Here is a 23,818-nt window from a genome sequence, read left to right as displayed (position 1 = left end):
GCAGAACATTAAAACATCTGCATCAACATTCATTTTGGATTTCACCCCTTCAGAAATCTAGACTTGCTGTGAATTGTTTTTTTTTTTTTAATTATCATTGCATACATTAAGTTATAAAATAATTTCACCTGTACTTCAGGTCCAGGTCTCGTTCTCCCTCCCCATGGTACGACCGCCCAACCTCCTCCCGCTATCGGTCACGTTCAAGAACCCCTGAGAGGCGATCATCGCCGAGGAGGAGAGACGAGAAACGGTCCTCACCAAGGAGGAACGATGAGAGACGATCATCTCCCAGGAGGAGTCGTGAGAAACGATCGCCACCAAGGAGGAGCCGCGAGGTGCGTTCGTCCACAGAGGATTCATCCCCTCAACGAAAGAAGTCCAGCAGTGCAGAGAGACTGGCTAAGAGGCTACTGGAAACATCAGGTTTGAGAGAGTTTAAATTCTTTTACGACCAACTAGTTTTTTAATGTTTTAAAATTGCATTTAAGATTTCCTTGCCTATAGGAAGAAGCAGTGCTTCCTACGTATGTACAGATATGTATTGTGTGTAATTTTTACTGTACTTTTCAGTGGATCAGGTGCAAATGTTGACTTGTAAGCCAAGTAGAAAAGATTTCCTAAAGAAAAGATGGTAACAGCTTTCTTCGTCCTATAATGGAGACTCTGTATGAGACTTTGCAACCACCAAAAGGCTGTCTGACACTCTTTTCGTCCCACTAGCTGTCCAGTCCCTGTCAAAAAAGTCTGACCTGGAGGCCGTGGTGAAAACTCTGGCTCCTGCCTTACTGGCCGAGCTAGCCAAGATGAAGTCCTCATCCTCTACAGAAAAGAAGGAGTCGACTACAAAGGCATCTAAAGCAAAGCCCAGCCTGCAGAAGAGTGAGGCAAGTCCTTCCACAAAGACTAAGGTTGGTGTGTATGTGTGTGTGTGCAAACATCTGGTAAACACTTTCCTTCTCCTTCCCTTCTTGTGTTGCTATCTCATTCTTTTAATTAAAAACATTATCCACATAACAGCGACTAAACTGAAATTATACTGAGTTGATATTAAAGTTTGATTGGACACTTTAAACACAGATGCATCTTTGTCTTTTGAACCATTTTTTAAAAGACAACCAGTTTCAGTAGTCCGTTCATGATGACCAACACTATATTTGGTCTAAGTTTGTGTATTTCTGTCTTTGCCCAGTCTGGTAAATCTTCACCTCCAACCATGGTGAGACTGCAAGGGATTTGGAGTTCTCTCTCTCACAATGATGTGATTGCAGCTGTGGAGAACTTTGGAAAAACCAAGTCCGTTGTACTCTTTCGGTCCACGCTGGAGGTATGTATATAGACAGAGCGAAGATTGAGTATGTGCAAATATTATTTTGGTTGACTGAGAACATCATGCATCGATACTCTTTCCCAACTACTGTAGGGACCCAAACTCACCAAATTCTCACCAGTGCACTAATAAACATTTTGATTAGTCTTAATTAGACCCAGACCCCAAATTATCTACAGCTGCAGCTGACAATTATTTTCATTATCGATTTATAATGAAAATTGTTATTGATTTGACCATTTTTGTAATTGTTGGTCTGTAAAATGTCAGAAATTAGTGAAACATGGCTTGGTTTTTTTTTTTTTTTTTTCCCCAATTAATGGCTCAAAACCCAGAGACATTCAATGTAATATCATAGAAGACCAGCAAATATTCACTTTTGTAGAAGCTGGAACCACTGAATTTAAATGATTAAAACATTTATTAATGCCGTTGACTAATGGGTTCACCGTTGAAGACATAAGTTGCTGGCTCGTCTACCAAAACAGAGGCTTTTAATAGTTTATTGTAAGCTTTTGGCTTTAGAAATCTAACTTAACAATTGCATAAATGCAACATTTCTTCTCTTAAGACAAAAGATTCTGTCAGTTGGACATGTAGTGGTGAGCTTTTCATGTTTCATGTGTGAATGTAGTGAATGGATGGTCCTAAAGCTTGTAGTAATGCAAAGATATGTTTTTGTGCGTGTGCGCACATGTAGGCAATCGTGTGTTTCGAGAAAGAGGAAGACGCTAAGAAACTGAAGAGCGTGAAGAGCCTCGACATGAAAGGAGTGACCGTCACTGTTGTCAGAGAAAAGGTATTACACTTTTTGTGTCTCTGAAATGTGCATATTAACATTTGTCTGCTATGGTGTGGTCACGCTGTCAATTATCAGATTAACGTAAAGTAACAAATCTCAATGTGTTTGTTTACAGGAGACTGATGCTAAGGAGCAAAAGAAGCCTCCTCAGAAGTAAGAAATGTTTCTCACAGACCTCTTTGTAGCAGCGATGGAGGGTGAAGGGTTTTATCTAGTTTTTGTCAAAATGTTACTATAAATGTTCAGTTTCTGCCTAAATTTGTGTCCTCATTGAAAATCATTTTCAGACAAGAATCTTTCCCACATGCAGTTCATATATTCCGAATTTACTGAACTTGCTGTATTCACTTTTTGGTAATTGACCTCATGACTGCGTGCGTGTGTGCGTGGGATGCAATTTAATATAGATTTTATGTCTGTAAACAACTGCTAATACAAAGAATAAAAGTCATCCCAGGAATTAAACCTCTGAAGGACAGTACTATCTTATTGTGAAGAACATATAAAAACATTCAAACCTTGACTTTCCATTTCTCCATTTTTTCCTGATTGACTCATGTAACTCTTAACTATTTTTTTCACAGAAAACCTGCCATGTCCCGTGTCTCCACACCTCAAACCACTAAGTCCACTGGAAAGGCTCTTGTCTCTACACCGAACATGACTCCACTTAAAGGGCCTTTGTCCTCTGGAGCCAAAAAAGGGACAGCAGGCAAACCTGCAGTTAAAGGCTCAGTTAAAGGCTCAGTTAAAGGCCTAACGACTGTCACTAAAGCAAAAGTCTTGGTTTCCAAAGCGAAAAACGTCTCAACCAAGCAGATAGTTAAAACAGTTAAAACAGTTAAAGCAGGAAAGTTGCCTGCGAAGGGAGCTGTGAAAAAAGCAGTGGCAAAGCAAAAACGTTCAGTATCCGTGGCTCCAGGAAATCGGCCTAACGCTGGTCACTCCAAACAAAAACCCATACCTGAAAAATCTGAAACCAGTGTTCAACAAGCTGTGGCGGTGCTGAAAGAGACAGCCGAGGAAACGGTTGTTGAAACAGCAAATGTGACAGTTTTTGAACCCAAGCATCAAGAAAAACTTGACAAAGCCGATGTTGAGGCGAAAGACGCTGGACCAATGGAGCTTGGGGAAATGGGAGTTGAAGTGGCAGAGCCCATGGAAGTTGGAGGTTGTGCTGAGGCTGTACCAGTAAATACAGACAAATCCAGTGAGAGTCAACCACCAAGCAGTACATTTGAGACCCTGCCAACAGAAACCTCTGTCAAAGCTTTACTGCACATCCAGCAAAGGTTCCTGACAGAACCAGAGTCCACTGCTCAAGGACCAGAGACCAAGACGGAGGCGTCACAGATGCAACAGCAAGCTGCAGGAAGCTCAACTGAAGCTGCTGTGGAGGCAAAGCTGCCAGGTGGAGGGTTGGAGACAAAAACGGTGCAAAAAGGTTTGTTGGAGACCGTTTTTAATGGTTGGATGATGAAGTATGTTAAAATGTGACGTGTGTTGGTAGAAAACGTTGAAAGGATAATGCTGGCAATATTCAATATTTTTGAGAAGATATATCAGGCTTCGGATACACACAAAATACTTGTTAGTAGGATCAACTAATTGTTGGTTTTGGTCTTTTGAATATCCTGTGACTGCAGTGAAGACACAAACGGGTGCAGGATCAGTCAAGGATGCCTCCAAAGCTGTCTGCAATATCTCAGCTGACTCGACTGAGGTCGCCACATCTGTCAGAACGGAGCCAACAGCTGCAGCAGTAAGCAAGCAGCAACCGGCAGCGTCCACGCCGTCTTCGACTGCAGTTACCCGTCTGACTGTTGGGGAGATGTTAGGAACACAACTGTGTAAAAATAGAATAAGTAAGAAATCCACGAAAGAGACTGTTTTCTGGCATGTGATCATAATTTTAACATCTTTCTCTTTTTACATTTTTTTTAACTTTTTCCTTTGTCTCTCTTTCTCAGCGCTCATCAAGCTGAAAACCTACTTCTCACCAAAAGTAAGTCAAATCACTTGAATGAAGTACTACAGTATTTACACATGTAGTTGCCTTTGGTTTGAACCATAATGAACTATAATGTCCTGAATCAGTCTGAAAATGCATGGTAATCATTTTAAAGTAGGATTGTTGCAACAGTTCTGTTCTGCTGGAGGATGTTGAATCCTTTTTTGTGGAGTTTCAGGCAGCAGTCGTGTGAATCTCATAGAAATTGTTATATAAATACTGCTACTAAAAAAAAGTCATATTGTCCCTGCTGGTTTTCCATCATACTTACATACCAGTATGATTAAGTTGCATTCTATGTGGTATTAAAAAGGTCTCAGAAAGTCTTAACTTTAATTTGACAGTTGTTTATGACAGTGTTGTTGATACTAATATACAATGCTTACAAGGGCTCTAAACCCTGTTGAAGTGACTTGACTAAATGTTTCTTTGTTTTCTTCATTTTTCCAGTTTAATGCAGCTGGTAAGAAGCTGTTGTACATAAGCAACCTGCCGGCGTATCGCAATGGCTGCTACACACAGGGTGACCTTGCCAAAGTGCTCATTCCATTTGGGTTTCAACATCACGAGAACTACCTCCATGTTGTTCCTCAGGCGTGCATGGTAGGCACTGGATTATAAATCTGCATTGGTTTGGCTTATTAACGCCGTATTCATACCTAACTGCAGTTCCTTTGATCCTCTGGATCATTTATCATGAGACTTCTGCATACTTATTACTTACTCATGAGACTGATTTTAACCACACTGAAAGATGGAAAATGCTATTGAAAAAGTGCTTTAGAACAAGTAAATAAAAGTAGTAATACATTTTTTGTTTCTGGTTTTCCTCTCAGGCCTTTGCCATTATGCCGTCAGTGGAAGCTATGTGCGATATATTGAAAGGCAGCAAGGAAAATCGTATTGATTTCAAAAGGTCTAAACTCCGTTTCTATCCAGTACACAGCGGCATTACAATGACTCCGGTAAGTACACACATAACACTGTTTTTATTGACAGGTTTGTATAGATGAAAATCATTTGAAATTGATCCAAAAGAGAGAGCCTGTGGGTGTGGTACGTCTTACAGTATTAGGATTTCCCACCAAAAATGTTGCTATCATACATTTTATGTAGTGTTTCTCTACATTCAGTCAGGAATAGGCACTACTAGACAGTTTCAAACAGATGTTGCAATTTTACAACTGTGGGCCTGATGTTTCTGTTGTAGCTCGGAATTTATAAATCACTGATGAGGCTGGCAAAGTCTGTAAGTAATACACACACACACACACACACACACACACACACACACACACACTCTTAATTCCTCCTCATTCATAAACTGCTTCACGTTTCTGTTGGTAAAAGTAATCTGTCTCCTTTTTCCAAGCTACACTTGAAAAACTACAAAATGAATCTATTGCAACTCTGCTGTACAGTTGGGTGTATGTCTCTGTCCTCTTAATGTTTTGGTTTGGATGTTCGTTTCCTGTTCTTGATGCAGCTTGTGCAAGATGATGGAGGGAGAATAATCTTCATCAAGAACATCTCACAGAGTGAGACCAGGGACCTCCGGGAAGCTTTGAAAAACATCAGTCCTGTCAGAAACTTCCTGCCTCTCCTCAACAAGGTAAACACACACACAGAGGTACGGGTGTTTAAGTGGCTTCATTAAAGACTTCCCATTAGTCTTACCTGCCCCGTATGTGTGTGTTCCAGCTATTCATAGAATTTGAGTCCTGTCACGAAGCTGATGAGTTTGGAGTTTGGTTCAGTCTCCTGAAACAAGCCCCAGGCCACGAAGTCCACAGGCTGAAAATACCAAACACCAGACCATGTAAGTCTCTGTTTGAGGAGGTACAACAAATGTACACATAAGGATGTTTTGTTTTTCAGGTTGGAAATGATAGCAAGTTTCATTCTACTGTTAGCTTTATGCACAGTATGGGGTGTCCACTGACTTTTGGCCATATAGTGTATGTTATTTCGCCTTGTCTCATTACTGAATGGGCAACCACTGCAGCAGAATCGCTGTTTATGTTCATTCATTCCTGCTCGTGTTGCTCGTGTTTTGTTTGTGCAGCACCAAGACTTCCTATCCCACCAAAACAAGTTGCCGCTCCACATGGCAGCATTGCACCATTTTGGGTCACGATGAGAACCGTGCCCTTCCTGTTCCCTACCATGTTTCCGTGTTTCACCGTCCCAGGTGAGAGAGACAGTTTATTGATCTTTAATTTTCATTGTGGCAAGTAAACTATTGTGATCTAAATTAAACTTAATAGTTTGATTCCAAATTTACCATGTTAACTTTTTCAGTACTGACTGTTTGCCTGTGTTCATTTTTAACTCCAAGATTTCCTGACAGTCAGAGGAAAGGATGACATTGAGGTAAGCCTGTTTCTCTCCATAACACTCAATTTACTTGCTCTTATTTTTGTTTTTTATATTCAAATTAAATATTTTTTTAAAAATACATCAACTGATGCTGGCTTTACAAGACAAATCCATGTTTCAGATACTGGAGGCCGTTTGGTACGATTAATAAATTTGACTGACTTTAAGAAGCTCTCTGCTGTTGACACTGTTAAGATATGATCAGATCTGTGTTTTTACACAGATGTTCCATCATACATTGTCCATATGATCTCCTGTGTTTCTGCTCAGCTGAAATTCAAATGTACTCTGACATCAAAATCTGCCATAAAGTTGAATCAGCGTCAACACATGGACTAAACTTTGGGCTTTGAATGTTGTTTTCTAGAAGGCCAGTGGTCGCGGTTCCATGTTTTCCACAATCATGTTGACCGGTTTGCCAGAGGGAAACTACAAACATGAGGACGTGGCCAGGCTGGTCCGGCAGTATTTCCCCAGGAAGAGCTCCCTATACTACAAAGTGATGGTCTTAATGCTGCAGAGGAGGGTGAGGAGTAGAAACTGCAGACTGTTACAGGCACAAACATCATCATAATTACAGTTTTTATTAGTTAAATGGAGCCGTGTTGTTTTTAATTTTGTTTTTTCTTTCCTTTCCTATCTTTCCTCTCTTCACCTCCAGGCCTTTGTGTTTTTCACTGATTGGACTTCGTGCTGCGATTTTGTCAGAGATCACATCACAAATCCGGTTTCTGTCGAAGGCTGCACGCTCAGTGTCCACTTCGTCTTGCAAAACATGAATCCTGAATCCAGTGAGGTATGGACACTGGAATAAACACTGTAACACTGTGCCAGGGTCAGGATGGGATAGACGAGGATCCTGTTTATTCACAGTTTATACTGTAAATAATTCCTTTTGTTATTTAGACATGTCAGAAGGAAAGGTTTACTGGTGGTGTTGTTAGATATCTACTCCACAGACAAGCACAGAAATACTAACATGTATGCTTGCAATCTTTTTTCAGGAGATGATGTACAGAAGTCTGATGAAGTTGAGCAACGCTGTAAGTCATTAACCAGTTTTGTAAATCTTTTGTCGAGTGAAAGCCGTTATCTTTGGATCTCTGGTCCTTTACACCAACTATGTGTTGCTCTTCAGAGAGTTCCAGAGCCGAAGTCTCTGGAGGAGCGGTTGGTCTATGTGGAGATTTCAGAGGCGTCTCTGGAAGTCATCAGGGTGGTCATGGAAGTGGTGGCATCCATTGCGACCTTTATCAGCTTCGTGCCGCTCGCCAACAGGGTACAAGAACACAAACACCTGCACTTTTCACTTTTAAGTGTTTAGAGAAGCGCCATGTCGGTGTATCTTATTTACAAAGGTCGTCAACGTGTTTTCTTATGTAATATGTAATATGTAATGCTTTACATTAGAAGGGTTGACTGTAGGTTTCTTTCAAAGAGTTCCCACTCTATCTTACTTAGTACTCAGCATCACTAACTTCTTTTTATTTATTTATATATTTTTGGGTTAATTGCATAATTCTGTTGTATAAACAATATCAGAAAATGTGGAAAAATGCCAGTTATAGTAATTTCCAACCCAAGTTGTTACAGCTCTAAACCGTATCTGTAGTCGACCTGTTCACACCAAAGAACACAAATCAACGCGCACGATCACATCCTGCAAATTTAGTTGACTGGTGGAAAATTTACTAGATGTAATTCTACATTTCTTTCAACCATATGTCAAGCACGTTTGTTGCACACCTTTTGAGTACAACCGTTTTGCTTGAATATACTGTACCTCACATACAAAGATTCTTATGGCTTGTTGCTGTTGTCTCTCTGTTGCTTCTGTCGCTCTACCTCAGATCTGCATTGAGATGGCTCACTCCAGCGGTGTAACGCAGCTGGTGAAGAAATGCAGCACTTTCTCCCCGGCCTCTGCTAAAAAGCGCGCAGCTTGGTATGCATGTGTCCTTAAAAAAAGTTAGGGATATGAAATTTGGTTTAATTAGTTTTTTTAAATACCCCCTGTATGTGTTAATGTCCCCCATCGTTGCACCTAAACTGACCAACTCCTCCTTTGTGCCTCTTCAGGAGTAAAGTTCAGCGTTTTGAGACGTGAGTATACCACTTTGTAGTTGATTCTTGTCAGGTTAAGAGAACTACACAGGATTTGCTGTAAACTGAATATCCTTGTGTACAATATTTTCCAAGTTCAGTGTTTTTATGAGAACAACCCTCCTGTCATTTCCAGTTGACAATCGTTTTTTGTTTTTAATTTTAGTTTGAAGAGCCTAAAACAGCGTCAACAAGATTATAGTGAGATCAAGATGAACTTTGAACCGGGCACCATCAGCTTCGAGGCCAAGCCCCCAGTTGTGAAATGTCAAACTGAGCCGCCTCCTTCTGAGCTTTTGGATACTGGGTCACAACCTGCTCGGAAAACCAGTGGCCATGGTGGATCCACCATTTCTGAGCTCACCATCTCTGAGCCCATCACTGCAGGACCAAATGCTACTGCTGCAAGTGACGTAGCAACGAAGGAGGACGGTGAGAAACCAGGAACTGAGATCGCCATGAACTCTACTGTTTGTCCTGATGCAAGTGAAGATGCAGAGAAAGTAAAGGAGGAAGAGGGGTCACTGACAACTTCAGTCTCTACTGCTGATGTGACCTCTACCTGTGCAGTCCCTGCTGCCTCCAGCCCTGCCCCCTCAGCCACAGCGCTCATCCCTGAAGAAAACGCTACAGAACTTCCTCGGATTGACACGAACATTTTTATGGCCCTAACGGCGGCAGTTCGCCAGCACAGACTCGCCCGAGGGAGCAGGTCCCAGAGTGAGGAGAAGGAGGTGAGTCCTGGCTTTGAATCTTACTCAACATATATATTTGGCAATAGTGTACTTAGTGCTGAAATATAGAGTCAAGCTTTCAATGGCTCATGCTACAAAATAATTATTATAATAATAATGTAAAACTTACGATTATTTTTGTAAAACTACTGTAAACATAATTAGTTTGGAAAAATGTGACCAAAAAGCCTTTAATGCAGATGGTTGTTGTGGCGTTTGGAAAGGCGTTATACCTGAGCAGTAGTCACAGAAATGTGCCATTTTTAGAAGAGGGTGGTTATAATTCTGCATGGCCATGTCGTTACTCCTCAAACCTGCCTAATAAATGTTCTCCCATTTATGTAACATATCACTAATCCCTCTTTATATTCGTTTCCTTTAGAGACCCAGCAAAAATGACACAAGCTCAAGAACGGCTGAATACACACCCCAAGGAATGGTAAACAGTTGTTTTTATTCCCACCACCCTACTACTTCTTCTTTGAGCCTTACTTTAACCTGTCATCTACACAGGAAATGAGACCCTCAAGGGAAATTGTGAGAAAATCTAACTAAAAGCAAACTCATTGTTTCAGTGATTGACTCCATCTTTGTTCTCCATCCAGGGTCAGGATGATTTAACGGATGATTTTACAGATGACGCCCTTCCTTCAGACGCCTATCTTTTTGATGAGCAACATTTCAACATGGATGACTTTGTCACTGTTGATGAAGTCGGCGATGATGTGGAAGACACAAGCCCTGAGCCTCATAGCTCTGCCTCATCCAAGCAGTCCTCCCGCTCGAAAAGAGAAAGGAAAAGCTCAGGTGTGTCATCTGCTGGCAAACGGACCTCAACCAGGTCTTCTAAAAACACTAAGAGCTCAGCCTCTTCCTCATCCTCTTTATCCAAGGCGACTAAAGGCTCAAGCTCTGTGTCAAAAAAGTTCAAGGACTCATCTGAGCCCACCAGATCCTCTTCCAAACCCTCGTCCTCTGCCAGTGTCAGTAAGGCCTCCTTGTCTTCGTCTCCAGTGTCTGCTGAAACCCCTTCATTCCCTGGTCAGAAAACACAACAGAGCAGGACAAAATCTCCAGCCAAAGCATCAGTTACCGCCTCCTCTGGTCGTAGTACCTGCTCGTCCACCGCTGCACAAGAAAGGGAAAATATAACATCAACAGCAACTGTCAAGGCATCAGTGGAGACTCATCCAGAGCCACTTAGAAAAGAAGAAAAAGCCACAGAGAACGCAGTGGCAAAGTCTAACCACAAGGTGTCAGCAGAGGGCTTTGCTGCAAAAACTGTTGAGTCAGAGACAAAAATAGAAACCTCATCAGAGATGAATCCACATCCACAGAGACATGGTTTAGAGTTAAGCCAAGCCCAGAGTCTGGAGATCGATTGCAATGTCAACACATGTAAAGACCAGAAGAAAAGCCAACAGAAAGGGAAAGAAGATGTTGACAAACATACAGAGGTGGAGGAGGATGACGGTGTAAATTACCAAATCCTCGATTCACTCGATGATCAAATGGATGAACAGATGGATGATGGGGACCAAGACGCCAGCTCTGAAACCCAGCTAACGGGACCCAGGGGAGGCCAGACTTTGCAGGAAAGCTATACGGTCTTGGACAGTGTCGAAGATGAAGGCAAGGCTCGCCCAGAGGAGTACAGTGAAATGGAATTGGATGGTTCTTTACATGTACTAGACAGTGTTACTGAAGACCAAGCAGCTACAGGTCAAGAGGACAGTCGCATGGTCCAAGATGACGGTTCCACAGTGAAGAAACTATCTGAGGAAGATGCGAATCCAGTAGTCGACAAATCTGATGAAACAGTAGGTAAAGATCGAGAGCCAATTAACAGAGACAACTTCCAAGTGTTAGAAACAGGTAACAAACAAGATGGGAAGGAGAAAGAAGAGGAAGAGGTCAAAGGCAAAATGCTTTCAGCAGAATCCTGCAAAGCCTCCAAAGATGTGGAAAATCCTGATAGCCAAATCCCAAATGAAGACCAGCCTGTTCAAGACCGTGACAAAGAAGACAACCCTGACAGTGATGTTACTGAACAAGAAGCCTTTGAGGTACTGGATTCAATTAATGACCAGACTGCAACGGAGAACGACAGCCAAAAACTTGAAACTCCCAGTGAGCAGATATCCAAAGAAGACATTAGGCCCATAGAGGAAGAGGAAGACACCTATCAGGTAATTGATTCTGTGGAAGATCAGCCAACAACCACAGAGACCAAGTCAGAAACTGATGACAAGGAAAAAAGAACCAAGAGAGAGGAGGCGACTGCTAGAAAAGATGATGGACCATCAAAGAGGAGTGGCTCCACAACCTCCGCCTCTAAAAGTGAAGAGAAGGAGAAATCGCCAAAGAAACAGGACAGGACGATTAAAAAATATGAGACACAAACGAAGATGGACACCACTGCAGTTTCTAAAGAAGACAAAGAGGACACTGAGGAGATGGAGTATGAGATAGTAGATTCTGTTGAAGACGAACCAGTTCAAGATGCGGCCGCCACAGAAAGGTCTGATAGAAGAAGGAGTGCAAGAGGAAAGAAAGAGGATAAAATTACATTGAATCTCACAGAAGCATCTGCAAAACCAGAGGAGGCTACATACAAGATCCTAGACTCTGTGGAGGACGAGACTGCCGATGATGAACTGACAATCACAACAAGATCTACCAGAGGAAAACGGGAAAGGATAACTAAGAAAGATGCTTCGAATGAGAAAACAAAAAAAGAGGACACGCCAACGAGAAGGAGGCACACTCCTTCCAGAGAGTCACAGGAACGAAACAGGGAAAAAACACCAAAGAAAGAGGAGAAAGCCCCTCCAAAAGACAGCACACCACCAACAAAGGAGAGGGACATTGTCGCAAGAGAGGTAAGTGAGGAAGACGCTACCTATGAAATACTGGACTCTGTGGAGGACGAGGTTGTTAAGGATGATCGGCCCTCTACAGGAGGAAAAGGAAAAAGGGGAAGACCAAAGAAAGAGGTTAAAACAACTAAAAAAGACACCGTAACATTAAAGAAGGGGGACAAAGACGCATCCAAAAAAGTGGCTGATGAAGAAGAGGAGACATATCAAATTCTTGATTCTGTGGAGGGCGATCAGCTCCCCACAGGACAGTCTGAGTGTGCAAGAAAGGACAACATTTCTAAAAACGAGGCAAAGAAAAGCGCGTCTCTCGCAGGATCACCCGAGGAGGAGGAGGAGGAGGAGGAGGAGCCTATGTATCAGATCGTAGATTCTCTGGAAGACGATCAAGTTCCAGAAGAGCTGACGGCCACAGAGGTGTCCGATCGAGGGAGGGAGGACAAAAGTAAGACAAAAGATGGAACTCCTACAAAAGAAGAGGCATCAGCTGAAAAAGAAGATAAACCAACATGTGGTTCCACAACTGTGGAAGCGTCTGAAAAAGAGGTCGCAGAGGAGGGAAGTCTGTATCAGATAGTTGATGATTTAGAGGAGGTAAATGATGAATCATCTGCTGCAGAAGGGTCTGACAAGGCAAATAAGGACAAGACACTGAAAAAAGACATTAGGAAAGAGGACAAATCAACAACTAAGACCCGAAGGGATACCCCAGCACCGGTGAAGGGAAGTAAACAAAAGTCACCTGAGGAAAACGACACAATGGCTGCAACGAGCACTCTGGTGAACCTGGACGAAGTGAGCGAGGAGGAGGAGGATTACCCTGACGACACGGCGGAGGAGGAAGAACTGAGGAAGAGGCAAGCCGCCACAAAAGAGAAGCAGTTCGCCAAGGAGCGGGAAGCAAGGAGGACCAGGGAGAGGGAGGGGAGAAGGACCAGGGAGAGAGAGGAGAGGGATCGAAGGAGTCGGAGCAACAGCAGCAGCAGCAGAGGAGGAGGAGGGGGGACAAGGAGGGCGAAGGACAAGGGGAGGGAAAACGAAGAGAGGGTGGAGGTAGACGCCCAGGATCTGGTGACTCTGGATGAGGTGGGAGCAGATGAGATCGGAGAGGACAGAGCGCCGGAGAGCCGAGAGTGGGATGGGGAGCTCCAGGCACTCGTCACTCTGGATGAGTTCGTAGAAGAGGAGGAGGAGGATGAGGAGGGAAAGGTGGAGCAAAGCAGGCTGGAGACCCGCCCACTCAGCCAGGAGGACGAATCGGTGGACTCCTTAAACCCAGAGGTAAAGATTGAAACACATGCAAGTTTTAATTTCTGTGATAATACAGGAATACAGAAACACTGATGCTGAAGATCTCTCCGTCTGTTTCTAGACTTTGGTGACTTTAGATGAAGCTGGTGACGATGAGGAAGAGGAGCCGGACAAAGAGCAAGCTGAGAAAACCTCAAGATCTGCCAAACGCAAACACGACGATGACACGGGTATGTCAGGTATGCGTATATTTGCATTACACCCACAAGAGAACTGATTATCTCCATTTGTGAGTTCAAACCAGGAGACCATTTTCACGGCAGACATTTTGGCTCAATTCCATTAAGTGTCTCAGTAAGCCTCGTCAGTGAGTGATACCAGAGTCCTGGAACTGGCTCACCTAAATGGACTGCAGCCGCATTATTAGTTCCATCTGAGCTTTTCTTGCTTTTACAAGTCATAATATCTGCTGTGAAAGGGATCTATTGGCCACAGCAGTAAAGATTTAGGTGAGTCCTATGAATGTAAAGGAAGTTCAAGTGAAATGTGCTGTCCACTTCATACCCTTCAAAATAAGAGCTGCTTCTTCAAACTAAATTCTGTCTAAATTCCATTTTGCCTTCCATATCTCTAAAGTGTTTCTGCAGGTGATCTTGATTTATTTTTTTGTGTCCTGTTTTAGAGGAAAGAATAAACTTTGTGACGGTAGACGAGGTGGGAGAGGAAGAGGAGGAGGCGGGAAAGGAAGCGATAACACCCAGAACAAGAGGCCGACCCAAGAAGAGAACCAGACAGACCCCCGGTAACGCACACATCTGTATCTGTATACCATCATGTCATTACCTGATATCTAACCTCAAAACTGAATCATTTTGACTGAAACAGTCATCTTTGGCATCACTGTTGACTGACCTATAACATGAAACTTACTTAATTTGTTCACTCAACCAATTCATTGTCTTTCATCACAGTGAGAAAATCTACCAGAGGGAAGAGAGTGAGCGCCAAAGACGAGAGAGAAGAAGAAAAGGAACCAGCTGGCGCTGACGCACCCCCTCCCTCTTCACTCGACGCGTCCTCGTCATCGGACAAAGATCCGTCTACGCCGTCGACTGACGGCCAGCCGCAGATCCAGAAGACAGAGGCGGAAGCAGCGGGCCAAGCCGACGTCGATGCTGCTTCTGAGAACCAGACACTGGAGGAATGTGTGGAGGAAGGAGAGGAGGAGAAGGGAGGGTGGAGCAGGGCGGACATTAAAGGTACAGAGAGCTGAAAGACGGACGGACGGAGGCCGTTTGATTCTTCAGTTTCAGCCTATCGTCCAACCTCAGCTGCTGTTTTGGACCAACAAAGGGGCATCTTTCTGAAGATTGAAAGAAATTGCAGATTCTTGTTTTACAGTTAGGGCTGCGAATAATGATTATTTCCATTATTAATTAACTTAGTCGAGAAATGATAAAAACTTAATCCAAGTAGATGTCTTCAAATTGCTTGTTTTTTTTCCAAAAGAACCATCTTAAAGCCACAAAGTGTTTTTCTATCCTAGAAAACGAAGAAAAGTTAGTGAACTGATGAATTTCTTGCACTTTTGCTTGAAATATGACTTAAAACTATGAATTCATTATCAGAATTGTTGCAAATGAAGCGTCTAATTGTTTTTGCAGTGCGGATAGAAAAAACAAATGTCTGATTGTCAGGTCTTTAAATGACTCCTTTCTGTCCTTCTCTTCTCCAGTTGTGAGTAAACGGAGGAGGGAGCTTGTCGGCCCTGAAGCAAAGCGATCTCGTTCTCAGTCTCCGTGTGTCGCTGCCGACAAACTGCCACCATTCAAACCCAACAACCCGCTCGGTGAGACACACACACACACACACTCCCATTTTATTTGAAAACGACACGAGATGCAAATATTTCGTCACGCTCGTGTTTCACTTTCACCGTCTCCCTCTTCAGGTCAGGAGTTCGTGGTCCCCAAATCAGGGTACTTCTGTAACCTGTGCTCTGTTTTCTACCTGAACGAGGGCACCGCCAAGGACCTCCACTGCAGCAGCCAGAGACACTACGACAACCTGCAGGTACACTCGGACACAGACGCACAGAAAACACACTCTCACACACACTCGGCCTCACGTTGTGTATTTTCTGCTTCTTTCAGAAACATTACCAGAAGCTTCAACAGAGACCATCAACAAGTTCAACACAAAGTTCTCAAGGCTCTGTTTCTGATTGATCCCAACTTCAACTACTGATTTCTTAATTTCTTTTTTTTTTTTTTTGTTGTTAAAACTGTGAAAAAAGCTGGACGAGTGAAACGTCTGCAGCTTTACGAACCACTGCAGAGAAACGCCATGTTGGTCCCGCTGGCTCACTGCTGAAACCGCTTAGATTTGTAAACTGTTGGATCGAACACTTTGATCATGTTTCTACTAATCTGAGAAGGATGGCAGAACAGGAAGCTATGTTGTTTTTAAAAGTTGTGTATAAATGACGCCGAGAATTTAATCCTGCACATGATGTAAAAACAGGTGAGTGTTAACAACCACTTTAGCTTTATTATCCACGCAAGTGCAAACCCCCTGAACTGTGAGATGAGACGTCTCAGCTTGAAGTGGTAAACAAGAAAACACCCTCACGTGGTTTGAACTGTCAGACGAGCGTGTTGTTACTCGACAATGTGAAGTCAATGTGAATCATGTAGATTATGTTACGGGATGTTTCTGCACAACAGACAGACAAATGTGTGTTTTTATGTAAAATGATTTGTGTGCCATTTAGAGAAAATCATATCATTTTGACACGTCACATTAGTCAGTTATTGAAACCTGTAGTTTTGTGGTAAAATCATAAAAGGTACCAGACACCGTTTCCTGAGGTTTAAACAAGGGTCCAATATGTTGACTTATGTTTGTTTTACTGTTTGTTTTGTTCTGTTTCTATAAAACGTCAATTAAAATGTGAGTGAACTCTGTTTCTGATCATCATTAACAGTAAATTTGTTTTTTACAGCTTCATTATTTCATTTGAGATGGATGGAGGAATTTATCAGGTTCCCGTTCAAGAACCATCACAGTCCTCGATTCGATTTAAACATTCATGTTCCCCGGCCAGTGGGTTTTCTTAGTGGAAATGTTGATGATCAGTCGCACTAGATGAAGGTCAGAGGATCACCAGAGTCCTTCGGGTGGATACTCTGCACAAAATGTCATGGCAATCCAGCATGCAAGTATTTCACTGAATTAAAGTGACTGACCTAATGACCAATATCAATAAACATTATTAAATAGTTCCAGTATATTTATAAATCAGTATATGAGTGAGAAGATGTTCCAGAAGATGTAAAAGGTTTTTTTGGGAATAAAGTTGATCATTGTTGGTGTCCTGACAGAACGGTGACCTCTAGTGGTTCTCAGTGGTAAATGCATAAAAAGAAAAGTCTAGTTTACCAACTTCTTCTACACATTTAGCAACAAACAGAAATCATGTTAACGTTGTGAAATCAAGCATTTCACGTTGTACAGCTTTAAATAATAAAGAGAAAATATTGAATAATGATTCCTATATAGATAATTAGTGTTTCCCCAAACACTAAATATGTTGTAATATTCCAGTAATTTATTAACAAAAAATCCCCAAAAAACTTTGCAAAAAAAAAGGAGACATTTGAGTCAGAGGACCTTGTTAAAAGTATTATTGTTTCACAATATACAAAAAAAAAAACAATCCATCCACCAGAATAATATTGACAAAAACATACAGTAGTAGTACATCAGTACATCAGTACAACGTAGTGCAACGTGTTTCACAGTCAGCAGGTACTTACATTAATCAGCCACAAGGGGGGAAGCAACAGCTCTGATAATTCTGTGCAAAATAATCAACATCCACTGAATATATTTACAGGTCAACAGGTTTTTACCGGCGCGGCAGCTCAGCTGGATCCAAATGAGAAGGATGTGAGTTAAAAAGAGAGAAGATCAATAAATAAGTGGTTCACTGCGTGTGGTTTCTATCTGTCACTCAAACGGTTAAACTGAGCTTTTGAGTTCTAGTTAAAAAGCGTTTAACAGAAGACTTAATAAAATCTTATACGTTGTGATATTTTCACTAACTTCCAGTCCAGTTTGGAACATTAACTCTGGACAAATTATCGCTTTGAGCTTTAACTTTCTTTGATATGAGTAAAATAAATCAAATGCCCCAAAATCCCTGTGAGATGATCTGAACGCTGACATGCTTCGAAAAAATGTAAAGAGAAAAATGCCCCTTAGTCTGAATGAATGCCTGTCTATTGATTTATGTATTTCCCCTCGTACATCCTCTATTGACTTCATTTTCCTCATCCTGTTGTGTTTATCTTTGTCTTGTTTTTTACCAGCCTCCACCTGCTTGTTCCCTTATTTAAAATTCTTTTAGTAAGTATAAAGAAAATAAAATTACAAAACATTTACAGCAAAATTTCATCCTAATAATCTGTCAGTAAATTTACTTCAATGAACAATTCCCTCGAAATAAAACGCACGTTGTTTCTGTATTAATTGTATTTAAATATCATATTGTGAGTAAACTGAGGATTTAGCCACTCGTTCACCTTCTTGATCCTCAGCAGAAATAAAAATGTTTTGCTTTCTTGCCGAGAGTTCGACGAGAAGATCGACACCACTCTCGTGCCCGTATGTTAAAGATGAAGCTACAGCCGGTTAGCTTAGCTTAGCATAAATACTGGAAACGGAGGGAAACAGCTAGCCTAGCTCTGTCCAAAGGTAACAAAACCCACACACACCGTAACACCCGGTAAAAGCACGACTTCAGTTTTGATTAAAACACGATATAACGTGTTAATTAGTGAGCAGTTTCCAGTCTTTATGCTAAGCTAAGCTAACTTATTTTCTAGTTCTTATCAGTTTGAAAATGTGGGATTCAGTGTTCCAGAGAATTTATGTAGAGAATAACGACACAAAATGTTCATTAAAATAGAAAAACAAAAACAAGCACATGTTGCTTGATTAGGATTCATTATTGTTATTCCCCCATTTGGTGTGATTATATAACTTAAAGGCTAACTACAACATCCCTCAATCAGGCTTTAATTTCTCTGGAGGAAACACTGATTCCTTCTAATTTTGGGGCACAAAAATGACTAAATGTACCTGTTTAAATAATATAGTTGTGGACAAAGTAGCACCATCAGGCTCTGAAACAACGTTATTAGACCAGCGTAAAAGAAAACTACTCTAATAACTGAAATACTTTTCGTCCAGCGTCTTTATCTTTCCAGCCTCTTTGCAAACGTGTAACAACCAGACTACGAACCAAACCTCCACGTTGTACTTGTTATCAACAACTGGCAGCTCACATTCACGGTGAATCCAATGTGGCGTGACTGTGAAGTATCTAAGATCTGAAACGCATCTCTTCTTCTCTCTTTGTTCCCTCGCGTCACTTCCTCTGCAGCTTTTGTTCCCCTCCCTCTGTTTCCTCTGTGATTTTACAACTGGGGCTCTTCTGCTTCCTCTTCCTCCTCCTCTTCATCCACCTTCCCTCCCTCTCGGTCCCTCTACGTGACGTTGGATATGGGGTCGCTGATTTTCAGACACCTCCAGTAGATGGTTCTCATCATGGTGAACAGGGCCAGCAGGATCAGCAGGACCCACGAAACGTAGATCCCTTTGGAGTCCTGGGCGGGCCTCCACGTACCGACCTGAACACAGAGACACAGACCAGCACCGGGGTTTTAAACATGGAGAGAGATCTATATACACGTGTCGATGGATATCATAATCTCTGTAAATACACACATCTATGCATATAGATTTATATATCAACGTATAAATATACACACACATCTATATAAAAATATATATTATACACACACACATATATATATATACACACAGTATACATAGAGTATATATTTTTATATGTGTGAAGTGTGTCACCATAAGTCCTGCAGTGGAGGCGGCGAGGACGATGAACAGCAGGAAGCACAGTAGGCTCCTCCTCCTGGGGTACCGCCGACCAATAGAAGAGCTGGAAATGAGAGCCGGAAAAATATTAAAAACAGTCAAAAAGAAAACAGCTCGTGGGACTCGTCTGTCCCACAGAACTACTGAGGTACTCACACTTTTCTGCAGTGTGGACATCGAGCCAAGGTCCGGTCTGAAAACTCTGTCCACTGTCAGAGACAGGAAGTGAAACGTCAGTGTGTGTGAGTCTGAATCGCACGTCAGCAAATAACTCGAACAGAAGACGTGTGATTAAAAATAAAATACAGAAGAGAAACTTGCACCGTGAGTTATAATGTGTGTGTGTGTGTGTGTGTGTGTGTGTGTGTCCTACCAGGAATGTATTGGAGCAGTGTCCACAGATGATCCGGATGCCAACGGGCTGATGCTGCGGTTCAGGACTGTCCCTGCCGATGTGGACCGGTCCCAGGTTGATGATGCGTTTACTGACAGGGGGAAAAAAAATGGGATAATTTCAAACAAGTAAACGCTGGAGGTGCGTACACGTAACTTCAGATCACAACAGACTTCCACACGTATGACAGACGTGCGAGACACGACTTTCTGGCTGCTTGTGTTTACACAACACACATTTGAGAGTTTGGGCTTCTTTTGTTTAAGCTGCCTACAATCAATATTTTTGCATCAACAGTGGAGCACATGATCACAGCTCACTGTTTTGGTTTTCTGGCTTGAACGTTATTGTTTTGTGCCATTTCCAGCATCATTCTCGACTCTAAAAAGCTCTAATAAACCCGCCGTGCACTTCCTGCCCAGCACCAAGAGGCAGACAGACGCAGTTAGCAACTAGCTGGTGAACACTGAGGAGACAGATATTCAACTCAGGAGACAAAAGGAGAGACACGACTGGAGATGAATTATAAGCTGCTGCTTCAAGCCCAGTTCCTGTTTTTGTCTCTGAGAAATGTGTGTTTTTGGTGAGACACTGACGGCCCCAAGATGTACAACAGCAGCAGCAGCAACCCAGCTGATCTGGGACCAGGAGGAGACCAGCTGCCTCCATAACTGAGACTAACGTGGACATCAGCTCTCATTGGTTGTTGTTGCTCCAATGAGATTTAGGCTGATGAGCTCAAGTGATAAAACTAAATAATAAAAGGATCCCAGCTGAACGAGTGGAATGATTTCTAAACAGCAGCAGCTCCTTAACACCATCTCAACCGTGACGGTGTTTTGCAGAGTGGCTTCTTCTGCACAGATGGTGCGATTACGAGCCAGAGCTGAGACGAGTGGAACACGTCTCACCAGTACGGCCGCGGACAGGCGATCCTCTGCGACGTGACTTTGCAGATCAGCAGGCAGTTACATGGACAGCGGACGTACTTCTTCCCAACAGGAGCGTTCTTTATGGGCTGCAGAGAGAGGGACAAAGACACAGAGGACAGACGAATAAGAGGACTGAAACTTGCAAACCCTTCTTCAGTTGCAGGTTTTCCTCATTTTGGGGTTTTAAAATAGTTCTCAGTGGTTCAGTTTCGATCTCATCGGCAGAAATTCTGCACATCTTCTCAGATGAGACGATGGATGGACTTCCTGAGGCAGGAAACTCGAGACACTGCCGCTGTCTGGCCGGTGAAACGTGACACTACAACAGTCTGATATTTTATGGCTTCTTCTGACTGCAGACGCTGTAAATCTCCAGTCTTTCTTTATTTGTTAAGTTGACTTAATGTCTATAATTCAGCTCTAACATTAGATAAACTGAACAAATAAAAACTGAATATAACGAATGAATAAACATACAACTCTAATAATCTCAAAGCACACAAAGTGTTTCAATGATCTAAAAGGAACAAATGGTGCTCAGGTGATATCAATCGTTGAGGATCTTTTCTTTAGTATTTTGAAGAAGCAGTATTTTTCATTTTGGACAGCTAAGTTGATGCATCTCGTTTCGTTCAAGAGCAAAAAAGGAGGACAAGCAGGACAAAAGTCGGTCAGCGCTGTGAGCAAGAACAGCTGCTGTCAGAGGACGCTGGTCTGACGTCCTGTGAGACGACTCACCGTCGCTTCGTTGCAGATGCTGCACTTCACCACGTGCTGGTGCGTCTTGCCCTCCACAGATATGGCGCTCTGACAGACCCGGCAGCTGATGACCGGAGCGCTGCTGCTGTCCGGGCTGCCCTGTGGCGAGTAGGGGGGCGGGGGATCACCTGACACCACCGAGCTGGGGAACGGCGCCAAACCTGGAGAGAGGGACAACCAGGAGGAGAGAAAAAGGTAAAGTTACCGTACAGTTACCAACACCAAAACAATACTTTTTCAATACTAAACTTTGAGAAATATGATTATGTTTTTCTCCAGAATACCTTTTTAAGCTACGCTAGCACCGTTTTAACATGTTTCTCTGCTCATCGAGACACACAAGCTGTTTCAGAGCAGCAATAACGCTGATACAGAGATTGAAACTGAACCCCCCCCCCCCCCGGAGGACTCATTACAGTTGAATCCTGTGCAACATTCAAACATTAACTATCAAGCGGTGTATTGATCAATACGTACTGTATAACAATTATATCAGATGACATGGCTTTATCAGCTAGTGGCACATCCAAAGGGCAAATACAGAATACAGGAAGGGGGGGGGGGGGGGGGGGGGCAAAAACTGAGTGTAAACAACTAGAAGATAAATACAAATGCTGTCAGTTAATGTTCTGTTGATCAACTAACCAACTGAGATAAATAATAGATATAGATAGATGTGATTCAAACTGTTTTGTTACACAAACAGAGATCCTGGCTGAACTTTGACCTTTAGTCCACGACGCAAACCTCCCACCAAATCGTTCCTACCAGACGACGGTTTGTTTGTTTGTTTGTTTGTTGTTTTTTACGTACAACAGCTCATTTTATTTACCAAACTTCAGTTTCATATTACCCCGGTGGTGTGTATAGTTTAGATAACTGTCACTACATTGCGGCAGCCTAAAACTTCTTAAACAAAACACAAGATGTGAATGTTCGTCGGTTAAATCTGTTATTTACATCTAACGTTAGCCAAGCTGCTAGCTAGCTAGCTTGCAAACTTACACTGACGCTAGCTAACGTTTGTTAACACGCTGAAGTCATTCTCCAGCCTAAATACAAAGTAAAGTTGTAATTTCTGCTGTTCCAAAAACTATAAATGTGTCTGTGTCGCGCTCGGCAAACGAAACAGCTGACATACTCTGTGGTTTTGACGGATATCCATGCGAGCTGATCCCCGGAGAGAAGCCGTTGGTCCCGTCGTGCTGCTCGGACAGCAGCGGCGACCGTTCCCCGTCCGCCATCGCTCCCACCGGACCGTTTGAAACGAGTCTTTGCTGCGGCGGAGAGCACCCAGACTCCCGACAGAGATTTCTGGAAGAGTCGCTGAGGAGATTTCAACCCCAAAGCCTGTCGGTTCGGGTCTTTGACATCCACATGACACGGCGAGAACACTGAAGGCGGAAGCGAAATAACAAAAACATCTGTCACATGACCGTGATCTGAGTCACCGCTGTGATGGACAGCGCGCTCGACCAATGAACAAGCTGGATTTGATGGATGGGCGAGTTCAAAGGCGGTGTGTGATCGGATGGACCGTTGACAGTCAGGGCCGCGTTCAAATACTTATACAAAGCGTCCTTTCAAGCAGGGTACCGAAGTTTAGGCTAATTTAAAGCTTCCTCCGTCTTATTTTACTGCTGTATATTTTTCAATAATACAATACATTATGTATATAATATACATGGTTTAGGTTTCTACAGTAAATATGGACATTTTACATTTAAAATTATCATGTATGGGCTCATATGGAGGACAAATAAATTAAATTTGCTGTTAATAATAATTTTACTGGTATTTCACTCGTCAATGCAAATGTCTCAGATCAAAGTATGATTATATTTGTAAATTAATTGTCATCATAAAGCATTGGAGAGGATGAACAATTGCAAGCTCAAAAACATATTTTATTGTATTTTTTTAATTATTATCATTTTACGTTTGTACTAATGAATAAGACATTGCTGTAAAGGACTGTTTTTTAATTTCTAATTATTAATTCCTATTTTATTAATTATCGGTTCTTTATGAATGAAATATTTGTTTGTTTGAATACCTTTTTCAAAATTTGCTTGTTAGATTCTACTAAATTTAAACAAAAAAATGTTTTTATATGTCAAATGTTGGCTGAAAATAAAGTTTTGTTTGAAAAACATCTTCTTTTCTCTTCATTTCCACAATAAACACGGTATTACCGCCATCTATGATATTAAACGAGGTCACTTCATGATGAGAAGAACTCTTTTCCAAATGAGAGACATGAATACGTGAAACGACCTGTAA

General features: G+C 42.2%; 2 protein-coding genes across 2 annotated transcripts in view; one reads left to right on the top strand and one right to left on the bottom strand.

Moving 5' to 3' along the window:
* znf638 (zinc finger protein 638) overlaps positions 1-16,479 on the top strand; it is a 32,847-nt gene extending 16,368 nt beyond the window's left edge. Inside the window, exons 7-35 of the mRNA XM_070930177.1 lie at positions 146-426; positions 724-911; positions 1,193-1,327; positions 2,031-2,129; positions 2,248-2,285; positions 2,717-3,576; positions 4,103-4,137; positions 4,594-4,746; positions 4,980-5,108; positions 5,354-5,392; positions 5,630-5,755; positions 5,845-5,962; positions 6,209-6,334; positions 6,482-6,516; positions 6,890-7,048; positions 7,184-7,318; positions 7,527-7,565; positions 7,661-7,801; positions 8,373-8,467; positions 8,602-8,625; positions 8,792-9,359; positions 9,742-9,798; positions 9,965-10,660; positions 10,766-12,379; positions 12,575-13,519; positions 13,611-13,719; positions 15,225-15,338; positions 15,441-15,562; positions 15,643-16,479. Of these exons, the coding sequence (XP_070786278.1) occupies positions 146-426; positions 724-911; positions 1,193-1,327; positions 2,031-2,129; positions 2,248-2,285; positions 2,717-3,576; positions 4,103-4,137; positions 4,594-4,746; positions 4,980-5,108; positions 5,354-5,392; positions 5,630-5,755; positions 5,845-5,962; positions 6,209-6,334; positions 6,482-6,516; positions 6,890-7,048; positions 7,184-7,318; positions 7,527-7,565; positions 7,661-7,801; positions 8,373-8,467; positions 8,602-8,625; positions 8,792-9,359; positions 9,742-9,798; positions 9,965-10,660; positions 10,766-12,379; positions 12,575-13,519; positions 13,611-13,719; positions 15,225-15,338; positions 15,441-15,562; positions 15,643-15,717 (7,255 nt within the window). The 3' untranslated portion in view covers positions 15,718-16,479. The remainder of the gene's footprint in view (positions 1-145; positions 427-723; positions 912-1,192; positions 1,328-2,030; positions 2,130-2,247; positions 2,286-2,716; positions 3,577-4,102; positions 4,138-4,593; positions 4,747-4,979; positions 5,109-5,353; positions 5,393-5,629; positions 5,756-5,844; positions 5,963-6,208; positions 6,335-6,481; positions 6,517-6,889; positions 7,049-7,183; positions 7,319-7,526; positions 7,566-7,660; positions 7,802-8,372; positions 8,468-8,601; positions 8,626-8,791; positions 9,360-9,741; positions 9,799-9,964; positions 10,661-10,765; positions 12,380-12,574; positions 13,520-13,610; positions 13,720-15,224; positions 15,339-15,440; positions 15,563-15,642) is intronic.
* Positions 16,480-17,158: 679 nt separating this feature from the next.
* On the bottom strand, positions 17,159-22,905 carry LOC139305740 (type I phosphatidylinositol 4,5-bisphosphate 4-phosphatase-A-like). The gene is made up of 7 exons (XM_070929681.1): positions 22,677-22,905; positions 21,515-21,696; positions 20,756-20,862; positions 19,824-19,935; positions 19,607-19,659; positions 19,424-19,514; positions 17,159-19,185 (listed from the first exon to the last, which is right to left on the bottom strand). Exons 1-7 carry the CDS (start codon positions 22,777-22,779, stop codon positions 19,042-19,044), a joined length of 792 nt encoding a protein of 263 aa, XP_070785782.1. The 5' UTR covers positions 22,780-22,905; the 3' UTR covers positions 17,159-19,041.
* Positions 22,906-23,818: the final 913 nt, after the last annotated feature.

This window comes from Enoplosus armatus, chromosome 23 (genome assembly GCF_043641665.1).
Source record: "Enoplosus armatus isolate fEnoArm2 chromosome 23, fEnoArm2.hap1, whole genome shotgun sequence".
Taxonomy (NCBI): domain Eukaryota; kingdom Metazoa; phylum Chordata; class Actinopteri; order Centrarchiformes; family Enoplosidae; genus Enoplosus; species Enoplosus armatus.
Note: the sequence above shows the minus strand (reverse complement) of the source record. Positions and strands in the feature narration are given on the sequence as shown.